The sequence below is a fragment of the Schistocerca serialis genome, chromosome 2 (assembly GCF_023864345.2).
Source record: "Schistocerca serialis cubense isolate TAMUIC-IGC-003099 chromosome 2, iqSchSeri2.2, whole genome shotgun sequence".
Taxonomy (NCBI): domain Eukaryota; kingdom Metazoa; phylum Arthropoda; class Insecta; order Orthoptera; family Acrididae; genus Schistocerca; species Schistocerca serialis.
Genome location: NC_064639.1, coordinates 422,120,025 through 422,133,934, shown reverse-complemented (window position 1 = coordinate 422,133,934; position 13,910 = coordinate 422,120,025). Strand labels below are relative to the sequence as shown.

The window sequence follows — 13,910 nt, the reverse complement described above, 5'->3', positions numbered from 1 at the left end:
ACAGCTTGTGTTGTCTGTAGTTCAACCATGTCAAGACAGTTAACACTGCAGTTCCATCATATATGCATTGTTACCATGTGCCAGGAAGGGCTCTCAACAAGGGAAGTGTCCAGGCATCTCAGAGTGAACCAAAGCAATGTTGTTCGGACATGGAGGAGATACAAGGAGACAGGAACTGTCGATGACATGCCTCACTCAGGCGGCCCAAGGGCTACTACTGCAGTGGATGACGGCTACCTATGGATTATGGCTCAGAGGAACCCTGACAGCAACGCCACCATGTTGAATAATGCTTTTCGTGCAGCCACAGGACTTTGTGTTATGACTCAAACTGTCCGCAGTAGGCTTCATGATGCACAACTTCACTTTCAATGTCCATGGCGAGGTCCATATTTGCAACCACGACATCATGCAGTGGGGTACAGATGGGACCAGCAGCATCCTGAATGGACCGCTCAGGATTGTCATCATGTTCTCTTCACTGAGGAGTGTCACATATGCCTTCAACCAGACAGCCATCGGAGACTTGTTTGGAGGCAACCCAGTCAGGATGAATGCCTTAGACACACTGTCCGTTCCCTGCTGTTTTGGGGTGGCATTATGTGGGGCCGAGGTATGCCACTGGTGGTCATGGAAGGCGCCGTGAAGGCTGTACGATACGTGAATGCCATCCTTCGACCGATAGTGCAACCATATCGGTGGCATATTGGTGAGGCATTTGTCTTCATGGATGACAATTTGCACTGCCATCGTTCACATCTTGTGAATGACTTCCTTCAGGATAATGACATTGCTCAACTAGAGTGGCCAGCATGCTCTCCAGACATGAGCCCTATTCAACATGCCTGGGACAGACTGGAAACGGCTATTTATGGATGATGTGACCCACCAACCACTCTGACGGACCGGACCTATGCCGAACGGCTATTGAGGAGTGGGACAAGCTGGACCAACGGTGCCTTGATGAACTTGTGAATAGTATGCCACGACGAGTACAGGCACACATCAGTGCAAGAGGATGTACTACTGGGTATTAGAGGTACCGGTGTGTATAGCAATTTGGACCACCATCTCTGAAGGTCATGGTATAACATGCAGTGTGTGGTTTTCATGAACAATAAAAGAGGCAGAAATGATGTTTGTGTTGATCTCTATTCCAATTTTCTGTACAGGTTCCGGAACTCTCTGAATCGAGGTGATGTAAACTTTTTTTGATGCATGTATATCCTTGGCTTACGATAAAATGAAGAATAATGAGTATTTAATGTCCAGTCAATAGCAAGATCATTATAATATAAGCTCAGAGATCATTAGAACATAAGCTCAGATTAAGGGAGGATGGGGAAGGTAATAGGTCATGTTCTTTTCGAAGAAACCATCCTAGCATTTGCATTAATTGAATTAGGAAAACCACAGAAAACTGAAATCTGGATGCCAGATTGGAATTTCAATCATCTTTCTGTATGTGAATACAGTGTGTCACCACTGTGCCACCTCACTCAGTGTTGGAATGACAAAGAAATCCTTGTAATAGCTGAGTGACATATATGAACACACTTAATAAGAAGAATACCAGTTACCATACATCAGTAAAACAAGAGAGTGTTCACCTAACATGGCAATAAAAAGTGTCAAGTGCTGAAAGGATGATAATTTCCACAACAGGGAAACAAATATGGAAAAACTGTTCCTTCTGCTGTCTTTAGATATTTTTTTCTGCATTTTAATTCCTATCTTTCATTCTCCTTAAAACAACTGCTAAGAATCTAGATTCATCTTTGTTTAGTACAAACTATTCATTATAAATATTTATCTGTCCTAAAAGCATCTACCCTTACTTCAAATTTAATCATTGTATTATTTTATTGTATTATTTTTTGTTAAAACATTTTCAAATTTTTATTGATATGCTGTATACAGTATTAAGGAATTTCAATTTCATTGCTGTGATATCATTTTTAGTATGTCACTATTGAGTAAAAATTAGACAAATTGCAGCTATTCAAATCCAAGTAGTGATAATAAAGCAATAATGTCTATACTAGGACAATATACAAATGTGATTTGCAAAATTATGGTAAATTTCAAGAGAAATATCTCAAAGTTTAGTGCATGGTGATATTTAGGAAAACTGATTGAAGGCAGTCATTCATAAACGAATTTTGGTTGGCTACACAGAGTAGTACATGTTTTTAATTTACTGCATGTAAATATTTTTCAAACAGTAAAGAGTTTTAAAAGAAACACAAAAATGTACAGCAAATACTCACTTTTGTATGTAGCACCCCAAATTTCACATTGGTGGTACAACGTATGAAGGTGCTATGCAGTCAGATGCTAATAATAATAATAATAATAATAATAATAAAAGTAAAGGGGTTATGAGTGATTTAGTTACCTTATTTCCAATGTCATTGTACCATTTTTAAGTCGTATACAGTCCCATTCATCACTGTTGTCTGGGCAGTCCTCCACACCATCACATACTTGAGACACTGCTACACAACCACCTGTGTTGCACTGAAACTGATCCACTGTACAGTCTGAAAAATACAAACCAATGAATATTTGTTACTAGTACAGAGACCAGCCACAGCTATAATGACAACAAGACAACAATCGTAAAGAAATTAAACTTGTATATAATAGGCTGCTTATTTTTGTATTAAATTATTTTCTAATGAAATATTAAATAAAGGAAAGGTCAATGTTCCCATTACACAGAGGACAGTACTGGAGAGAAGTGGGAGCTGGACGGAGGGGGGCGGGTTAAAGCTCAGAACTGTACCCAGTTCAGTTTAGTGAGATAAATATCAACACAGAATGTGAAATAATCTATGTAGAACTGAGAATCAAAGACAGACCAAAGATTATATCTAGTACATTTATTGGCTGCACGTCTCAACTATCAAACTGCCAGAACCCTTTCAAAAACAGGTTGAAATTAATACATATAAGCCAACTAGTGTGGATTCTGAACACATCACTTATGTGAAACTGAACTCACACTTTTCTCATAGGACATCCTGAAAGCTATGGATCAAGACAGTTAGACAGATCAGTGGTTACACATTTCGAAAAGACCTTTGGCTTGGTATCACACCAACATTTGTTAACTAAAGTATGATTAAAAGAGGCATCAAATAAAATTTGTAACTGCATTGAAGACTTCTTGTTACGAAGGATGCATCAAGTCATCTTGGAAGGAGAGTCACTGACAGAAGCAGAAGTAACTTGGGCATGCCTCAGAAAGTACATTGGGGCCCCTGCTGTTTACACTATATGTTAATACCTGACAGGCAGTAGTTATAATAATGTCAAGCTTTTTGCAGGTGATGCAGTTATCTATAATGAAAGAATACCTGAGAAAGTGCACAAATAGCAAGCCCGATCTTGATACGATTTCAAAGTGGTGCAAAGATTAGCAATGTGCTTTAAAAATTCAGAAATGTAAAATTGTACAGTTTGAAATGCAAAGAAGGCAGTATCCTATGACTACAGTACCAGTCACAACTGGTATCAGCCAACTCAGAAATACCTGTGTGTAAAAATTTGCAGGTATATGAATCGAAATGATCACATAGGGTCAGTCATAGGTAAGGCAAGAGTCAGACATCTGTTCATTGCCAGGATAATGGGAAAATAATATAAGTATACAAAGGGGCGTGCTTACAGATTTTCTTGTATGCCCCATTTTAGAATAATGCCAAGTGTGTGGGACAATACTAGATAGGATTAAAGGGAATATTGTGAGTATCCAAAGAAAGGCAGAATGAATGGACACATATTTGTTTGACTCATGGGAGAGCATAACACAAATTTTGTAAAACCTGAATTTTAGGTGCTGAAGACAGACATCAATTATCTCACTGAAGACAGACATCAATTATCTCGCTAAAGCCTACTACAAAGTTTCAAGAAAATTGTAAAAATATAAATCAGCTCCCTACATACCTTTCCCACAGAGATTGTGAAGCCAAGACTAGATTAATTAAGTACACACAGTCATTCCTCCTGCTCTCCATATGCAATTGGAAAGGGAAGAAACCCTGATATGTGGTACAATGCATACGAGGTACTATGCCAAGTAGCTCCTGCCATGCACTTACAGTGGTTTGTGGAGTATGTAATTAGATGAAGAGGTAGAAGGCCTCTACAACGAGCTACAGAAAATGATATAGCAAATCCATGCAAAAGTAGACACAGCCAAGGGTATGATGGCAGAAATGAGGTGCATCACATAATAGTAGAATTTGTTGAGAAGAGCAACATATTTGTGCTCAACACACAAATAAAAATAGGCATGGCAACAACCAAATAAAACTGAGAACATAATTGACTAAGTTATTTTATGTTGCAATAAAGAAAGAACAGATGTAATAGAAAGATTTAATTACGACTATAATGACAACAGAATGTAGGCAGCTGGGACATGTAGGTAGGTGAATGGATGGTAGATGCACCAGGGCAGTTCTTTGCTGTATCACAATGGGCATGAGAAAGGTGAGACAACCACTTAAAAAGTGTGTGTGTGTGTGGGGGGGGTTACAAGACATTAGAAAACATACAGGAGCAAAATGGATGCAATGTACCTGAAGTACATAATACATGCAGAAGTATGGTAGAGGCCTTTACCTGGCAATGCTCATTAAACAGCTAAAAAAAGGTACTGACGATCAGCAATACAAAGTAATTGCAAACTGCAAGAAGACTTTCAGATTATCAGTGCTTGGTGGAAAGATGGGCAGATCGTATTCAACTAGGAGCAAATATAACATAATGCAGCAAAACATGTTATAATGTCTGACATACCACACTCAGTTGTTAGAGTCAATCACACGAATTGAACATTTAGATGTCATTACACAAACCAAATTAATTAGAAGGAAAACCAACATGAATCTCATTGTTAAGAAATATGACACAAGACACAAGACTAAGATTCATTGGATGATTTCTCAGAAACTGAAAGTCATTTGCAAAGGGGTCTGTTTAAAAAACTTTCATCCAATCCATTTATGGCATTACTATATTTGGGATCCTTGTTAACAGTTTCAATAAAGGAGATCGAAAATGATCAAACAAGAGCTGTCAGAATAGTTGACCAGTGTTTATATTGAGAAGGAAAATTTCCAGTAATGTTGAGAGGCACATTTAAAAATAAAAATAATTTTCCTACCTTTAAGAACTAGAATAGATTGGGGAAGGTTATAAAGAAGAGCAGGTTGTTTGGATTCCAACATGAGAAGGACATGCATGTTGTGAGAACAAGGAAAACAAAGATCGACTTGTAGCATTAACTTCCCTCCCCTCCCATTCCACTTACAAATGACGCACAGTACGATAAAATGCCACCATTTCAGGAAGATTTATATGATTTTATATTCATGGTGATTGCAATTATACAGTGGATTAAGAGCACTTACTTCTATTTACACATACGACACACATGATAATTTTTCCTTATAAAAGTTGAGTCCTGATAGGAATGGGAAGTGCACAACACTAACTCATCTGTTTATGTGCTGACTAATTTGCATCAGCATCAGTAGAGAGAAGAACAGCAATATGTCAAGTGTAAACCATCCACAGGACAAAGAGTCCCCACTACAAGAAGTTCGCACTATACAAAGGAATACCGAATGCTTACTGCAACAGATAAAGGCACGATATATTACATCTGTTTATAGTACGAAGGTGAACTATAGTTGACCTCACACAGACGATTCGTTTCAAAATAACAGTGCTTGACTAGGTATGAGCCTATTGGAGATGGTATGCCCTGAACTGACTGACCCATTTAGTGGCTTTTCTTCACAGACAGAGTTCACAAAATCTTAGGACTGACTGTGGAAGGAACATGAATGTTTGAACTTGTAGTCTGACACTAGCCCACCAACCCACAATTTTGAATCATAATGTAAAACATATACAGAAATTATTTGCACATAAATATACTAATCACTGAAGACATCATTTGAAGAAAAGTTACAATAAAAATATATATTTACCTGTCCCAGTCTAATCATGAGGGTAAAATCATAACAAATAATTATAAAAAGTTTTTTTATGAGGAAAAATGTTTGTATCATATATAAAGCACATCATATTGTTTTTTGCCCTGTGTGCATAATACTTATAACTGCATCTATTAACTTCTCTGCATAAAACTTCTTATATTTAAGAAATGACAACAGTTAGACCGATTTTGATGTAATAATCATCTAAGACATAAATTATAACGCACAGATAGAACAAAACAAACTTTGCTAATTTTTCTATAGGACAACATACCACAGAGTTTTTCATCTTCTCCATTTGTACATTCTGGGACACCATTGCATCTCCAAGTCATTGGTATACACCATCCTTCAGGGCACTGATACTCATGATTTCCACAAGATGCTGTAAAAAGTCAGACCCTCAAAAACTTTGCTGAAAATCTACAGCTATCTCAATAAAAACGTAAATGTTCATTTGTTCAAAATCTTATATCTGTGAATGTTCTTCATCGATTGCTTTGCAATTCTGACACACTGTGCATTCAAATAAGAGCATGTTTTTTACATACCTATTGGAGTGCCAAGTGGTGTGTGTGTGTGTGTGTGTGTGTGTGTGTTTGTGTGTGTGTGTGTGTGTGTGTGTGTGTGTGTGTGCGTGCGCACGCGCATGCACACGCAGGAGTGCCAGTTGTATACAAATACGTATATATTATACAGAGAGGTGCACAAAAACCCAGCCCCCAGTACTAGATTGCTCATTGTTGCCCACCATCTGCCACCTGTTGTTTTGAAGTTCTTGCGACTGCATTTTGGTTGCAGTAGGTACCTGGAGATGAAGAAGCTTGCACAGGATAGAGTAGCATGGAGAGCTGCAGATAACTACGTCGACTACGAAGTTTCTCTATAACAGGATTCCAAGCAGAGTTTAGCTGATAACCGTTATCTCGATTGATGAGAGTCTCATTGTCAGACAATCTTACTTCCACAGATTCATTGATAATCGTACTCCAAAAGTTTGATGTATGGGCCAAAATTTTTGTGTCGTCATAATCCATGAAATGGTCTGTGGAAAATACAATGTTTGGTGATTGCCGACTTGGTGGGTTGGAGAAGGCGAGTATGCCTTTGGTGTTCCACAATGCGTTCCTGCACAGTTCGTGTTGTTTGCCGTATATATGATTTGCCGCATTCACACGGAATTTTGTAAACATCTGATTTACGCAGGCCCAGGTCGTCTTTAACGGATCCCACCAGTGACGAAATTTTGGAAGGAGGGCGAAAGATAACTCTCACTTGATACTTTCTCAATATTCAGCCTATCTGTGAAGAAATATTCCCAATAAATGGTAGATAAACAGTTGACCTGAAGGCCTCTTCCTCTTCCTCTTCCTTGTTCCATCGTTTGTAGGTCTTCATCACTCTGTTCACTTGCCTAGGTGAAAAGCCATTCTTCAAAAATACTTTTTGCAGGTGCCAAACACCTTTATAATATTATTCTTTATTATGACATAACGCCATACATGCCAGGGGATAAAAACGGACACTTGTAATTCAGCAAACAGTAGACACTAGCCAGTACTGTGGAATAAAACGCTTTGTTTCAAATAAAAGATTCTGTGGAAAAGATTCATAAAAGTCAAATTTCTTTAGCAAATCAACAAAAATAACTTCAGTATTCTGAAAGGCAATTAATGCTTGACTGCCGAAAACCTGGAATTAAAATAAAATCAGGAAACTAAAACTAATAACATTTCAGTTTTTCATAATTATATAACTATTTTAATTCACTTGCTAGCTCTCGTCCACAGAAATTTGTTTTGTTTGCATTTGACGTGAGAGTTTTAAACAAAGAAGAAACAGCGAAATCACTAAATCCAAACACAGGTCACATGGAGACTACCATCCTCTCCACTGCTACTTAAACTGCTCTGCGCATGTGTGAATTTGGCAGCTTGGACTGCCAGAAGAATTTTTCCTGCTGTGTGTGACTGCTGATACAGCTAACAGCCATACTTCAAATAGCCATAAGCGGGAGTAGGTTCTGCTCATACGCGAATCAACTGCGCATGCACACGAGCCCGCTGGCAACTGCTCAAACGAACCTAATGCAAACCATTGTGGCCTCACGGTCATCGGAAGCAGTTTGTTGTTATGAAGTATTGCATAGTCTTCATCCTAAGGCCTTCGACACGTTTTGGTGTTGGCAGGCACTTGTGTGTGCACTGTCATTTGTTGTTGGAAACGGTGCATTTCCTTTGCAACTTAAGTTTATTTTGCTTTTCTTTCCCTTGTTTATGTTTTATTGCTGCAGTATTATTCTGCAGTAGTGGGCTAAAGTAAAATTATTTGTTAGAGTATCAGTTCTTACCAGTCAAAATTACAAAAATTTTAACTGAAAACTAAAACAATGAATAATTCCTGGAATTCTAAAAAAATCCCAGGTTTTTCCCGGTTTTCTCCCGAATGAAAAAATTCCCTGGTTTTTCCTGGATCTCCCGGTTGTCCCGGGTCGTGTAAACCCTGATGATGGTGCACATCCATACTCTGGAATTAATGTGCAACAGTATTTGTACAGAACATTTCCAGGAAAATGGCTTGGATGTGGAGGTCCAGTTCTATGGCCTGGCGTAAATCCACTGGATTTCTCCCTGTGGGGACACCTGAAGGAGCATGTGTACTCTACACTGCCGACAAATGTAGAACAATTCGTAGTGCATGTTCAGGCTGCTCTTGTTACTGTGGCTGCGGTTGTATGATCCAGCACAATGTTTGGACATGCAGGGAGGTCGCTGTGAGCATCTGTTGCTCTGAGGATAATGTATTCTGTTGTGAAGGTCATGCGGTTATTAATATGGTCATTATTATTGTCACTGGTTGCTAATGTGCAACATCTGAATGCTCATATTACATGTAGTATAAATGACAAGTAGATGTTGTGTTATTGTACTGTGCTATCATCTTTAGCATCTTGAAATTGATATAATTTTTGTAGTCCTTCTGTCCTATGACAGGTCATTTGTTTCAACTGTCTATTTATTATTTGTGTAACCACGTATTTGTTATGTTCAGCATTGCAAAGTCTGTCTCTCTCTCTCTCTCTCTCTCTCTCTCTCTCTCTCTCTCTCTCTCTCCTCCACTCTTTCTGTTGCTTTGAAAAATGAAGCCACAACAATGTTTGTTGTGCCAAGTCTATGTTCTGCCAAATGATGTTCCCTTATCCACATGATTACTTGTCTTGCTGCAAACAGTCCCATTTCCTGACCCAAAATATGTGACAACACTGTATGGATCCTGCATGGCTTAGCAAACTATACGATATTGCAGTGCCTGCATTGCTAAGGAGAATGACGCAATGTTCCTTTGGACACGCATGTATATCCAAAGGAACATTGCATGGGTTTTCTTAACAACACAGGCAATGCAACATTGAATTTATCTGCTGATACCAGGCAACGAATTTCAATTAAAATGTCCCTCCTCTGTGTGGGAATTACATAATGTGTGTATGACTCATGCTGTGACACAGGAAATTTGGGTCTGGCCATGAGTCGTGCACAGAAAGCCAAAACAGTTAAGGAAGCCACTCGCATAAAGTGGGAAATCTGTGTTTGAGTCATGGTCCAGCACACATTTTCATTGCTGTCATTCCCTTATACAACAATCCCTTATACAGCTGATACATTTCATGTATTTCAGAATGGCTGTAGTTGCCACAATTACTGCTCGTTCAGACATGCATGTATGTCTGAAGGAATCTTGCATCATTCCTCTTAACAACTCTGACACTGCAGTATTATATCTATCTGCCAGTACCAGACAGTAACTTTAATTTAAAATGGGAATTACATAATTTGTGTATGAGTACAGGTTGTGACACAGAAATTACAGCATATAGAAGCTTGGATCTGGCAGTAGGTTATGCATGGATAGCCAAAGTGGCTATGGCAACCACTTGCATAATGCAGGAAATCTGGGTCTGAGTCCTAGTCCTGCATGAAATTTCATGTAGAGCAAAAATAGGTTTATCTTCTTCAGAAGTTAGTAATGTGCTACGATTGAGATTCTCCTGAACCCACTGATTTCATATTCACATGACAATTGTGCAGTACCTCCGAACAAAAAACTACAGTCTTGATAAGGTGCATACTGCAATTATCAAATTCTGACACTTACTTCTAAATATGGTGTTACTCCTTCCTATTCTGTCAAGTTGCATTGAAATACTAACATTTGTATAACCAAGCACGCAGTAGACTTCAGGCCTATTTGAAGTTTGTTGCATGCCACCTTCCTGGTGTTGCAGTTTTGATGACCAGGAAGTATCTGGCCAGTAGTACAATGGAAATATATACACCCAAGGCTATTGTGTAAAAAGATGATCTTGTACCAGGAGAATGGACATGCTCATGAAAGACAGCCATTGTGATGGTAAAAGTGCATGAATGGACCACTTCAATAGTTTTCCACACACCAAATTATCCTGATTTCGGTCATGTGTCTTTTTGGTTTCCTGATCTTAAAAAAACTGCTTTCAGGAAAAAAATCTGGGCAAGGCAAGGATTGTCTTTACCATGAATAAATATTATACAGTATAAGAAACAAATTTCTTATCCAAGAAAATAAAAAAAGATGAAGATCTGAATTTTTTTGGACAATATGTGTTGTATACAGTGGAGGAACAAATTTTTATCTTTGATTAAAAATGTTATTTACTGACAAATTTATCGATCCCCTGCAGTATATTATTTACCTCACTGTTTCTAGTTTGTGCAAGTACAATTTAACAACTTTGAAATCTCCATTGTTTTGTTTCCTTTCTTCCTTCTGTCTAATTATTGATGTGACTAGTACTGTTTATTTTTTAAGTTTTAATGCCAGGTAATGTCCTTGGCAGTCACCAATATTGTGACAGATGAACACCTTGTCATTTTTAGGCACAAATGCAACTGAGATCACTGAGAAGTATTTGAATGGTGCAGCTTTATCTTTGTTAGAGTAATGTTTGAACTATCCACCGATGCTCAGACTTTTGCCAGTTCTTGATTTTATAAATTATGTCATACTGGTTGTCAAACTATCTCTGGGTGCTACTGAGGAGGCCAGGAGAGAAGTATTTTGTGTGTTGGTGAGGGCACATTTGCCTATAAGGATGATGTTCAAGCAGCTAGAAACCCAGTTTCTGGATGGCTTCAAGGGTGAGGTGACCTTGTAAGGACAATCACTATCATGCAACACCAACACCTTCTGTGACCTCATCATTTGCTGTGAACTGCTGGTTTAAGTCATTGTTGGTAAGCAATCCACAGTGCTAGTCTTTGTTGATGGTTTCCCCATCTCCATGTAATCTTCCAGTATAGTCCCTTTTGCATCCTGTCGATGCCGCCAACTTGAATTTTTTCTTCACTTGTGATTCAGGGTGCTTCCACTCCATGCTCTAGCATTTTGATTCTGGCTCACAGTGATGAACCCACATTTCATTACAGAACACTATTCTTTCCAAAATTGACTCGCCTTATCTATTGTAATGATCGAGTAAGCATTGGGAGATCTCAAGATGTTAGAATTTGTGTTCTTCAGTGGTTGTCATGGAACCACTACAAAAAATCTTTATGGAAGCCAAGCTCATCACAGATGATGGTACAGTCAGAACTGGTAGTAGCCCGCCTATTCATTGAAATCATCAATTGAGTTTGCTCCATTTTGTCGGCCATTGAGGATGTTGACAGGTGCCATACTCCCTGTTTGCGCATCACATTTCTCTGGCCACTTCTGAACTTCTTGATCCACTCAAAAACACTTGACAGTGGCAATGTACTGTCCAAATACTGTGCTAACAGTCTGTGACGAATTTCAGCCCATTTCACTCCTTCTGACCAAAGAAATCAAATCACTGTCCTTTGTTCTTCCTTTGCACAAACAGCTAGTCTAGTGGACATTTTTATGCTGCCGCTGCTGGCTCACTTCTGTTGCAATGAAGGTCAAGTGAGGCACATGCCACCACAATAATACCAACTGCCAGCACGCATTCACGGAACACAGTACAACTATTACAAAAGGCTTTTTTTAAGAAAATCTGGATAATTTTTGACTTGGCCTAGTAACTGATCCACAACAGTGAGAGATCAACACGTATGGATGTCATAGCACTGTAAGAAAACCCAAGTGGTGTGCGTATATATGCCCATAGCACCTGGGTATGTGCACACATGCCCACAGCAGTGAAAGGGTTAATTAATTGAAGAAAAAGTAATTAATAAGAGAAAAGAAAAACCATGATCAGGCCCTGAAGACTATGCGATAGTTGACTGGCCACCGTATCATCCTCAGCCATTCATCATCGGACGTAGTATCAAGGGGCATGATGTCAGCAAACCACACTCCTGGCAGTTGTCAATGTTTCGACCTTGTAGCCACTACCTCTCTTCGAATGGCTGCTCAATTAGCATCACGAGGCTGAGTGCACATCAGTCCAGTCCTCCAACAAAAGAAAAATCCTTGGCAGTACCAGGAATGGAAAATGGGTCCCCCTGCATGAGGGTTTGTCACGCTGATTGTTCAGCTATGGAGGCAGACAATTAATAAGAGTACTGGAATTAAAAAGAAAAAAAGCAGCACTCCATTTATCTAGTGAAAGATAGGCAATAATAAAGGAGTGTTTTTATTTTTGTTTCAGGAAAGCCAGAGTGAAGCTAAAGCTTAGTAGCATATGTTATGAAACTACAGTTACTAAGCTATGTGCTTTTGTAACGGAAATAGCAATTTAATAATAGTGAAACTAACAGCACAACAGTTTGCAGTATAGATACCATAAAACTCATTTTCAGACTAATGAATGGATATTTACAAATAAACTTACTTGGGCAGCTAAATTCATCAGTATGGTTGTGACAATCTGGTTTTCCATCACACTGCCACAGAACAGGGATGCACCTTCCAGATGGGCATTGAAATTCATCTGATTTACACTGCCATTTATCTGAAATATTGTATTTCTCTCAGTAGAGTGACTTATTGCATAAATCATAAAACACAAAAATCAGATTTTGCACAAACCAGTACAAAGACTTACCACACTCTTTTTCATCACTGCCATCATTGCAGTCAATGATACCATTACACACCAAATGCCGCTTGAGACACTGACCACTTGTGCACTGGAAATTTCCTGGGCAACCTTCTTCAATACATCCATCTTCATCTGATGCATCAGAGCAGTCATGTATAGAGTCACATTTTGCTGACAAACTAATGCAATAGGCACCTTCCCTTGTTGTACCATTAGTGCACTGGAACTGACCTGAAAACCACAAGGAAGAGAGCAATGTGAATACACTTTTTAAAGTTCAGATTCAAAAATCAATGCCTAAGAACATATGAATAATAGAGTAGAGCTAGTTTAAATGCAGACAGTGTTTCATCAGTTTGTTATGACCAACCTCCCTTTACTGCCAATAAGGATCTATACATTTAAGGCTCATTTCAAAGCAGTTTACAGCTAAAAATTTGCTAATACAATTCTATTTCCTAAATGTGATTACTAGAGTGTAATGTACTGTGCTGCTGATGCTTGTTTATTTAACAGTTTAAGAATTAAAGCAAAATTTCTTACAAAGATAAATGCAAATAAGCATGTTTTACAAGCATTATGACAAAGAGCAATGGAAATTGCCAGTTTCTTTCAGCCTAGTAACAATTTCAGTTTTCAGTTGTTACAGTAACAACTGATGTGCTTTGAGATAAAGCTACTAAATTTAAATTTCAAATAAACTTGACTTTGCAAACACGTTTCCATAGCAAAATGCAATTGCTAAGTTAACAACACAAGAAACAGTAAAAAATACTGCACAACATGATTTAAATAACATATCCATACCCTCTGATGAAAGTGAGTAAGTAAGAGACGCAAAA

General features: G+C 38.5%; 1 protein-coding gene across 1 annotated transcript in view; it reads right to left on the bottom strand.

The window, feature by feature from the left end:
• Window positions 1-13,910, bottom strand: part of LOC126457280 (mucin-17-like) — an 89,338-nt gene that overhangs the window by 32,211 nt on the left and 43,217 nt on the right. The window contains exons 12-15 of the mRNA XM_050093446.1: window positions 13,072-13,299; window positions 12,859-12,978; window positions 6,295-6,405; window positions 2,399-2,543 (exon numbers count right to left, since the gene is read on the bottom strand). Of these exons, the coding sequence (XP_049949403.1) occupies window positions 2,399-2,543; window positions 6,295-6,405; window positions 12,859-12,978; window positions 13,072-13,299 (604 nt within the window). The remainder of the gene's footprint in view (window positions 1-2,398; window positions 2,544-6,294; window positions 6,406-12,858; window positions 12,979-13,071; window positions 13,300-13,910) is intronic.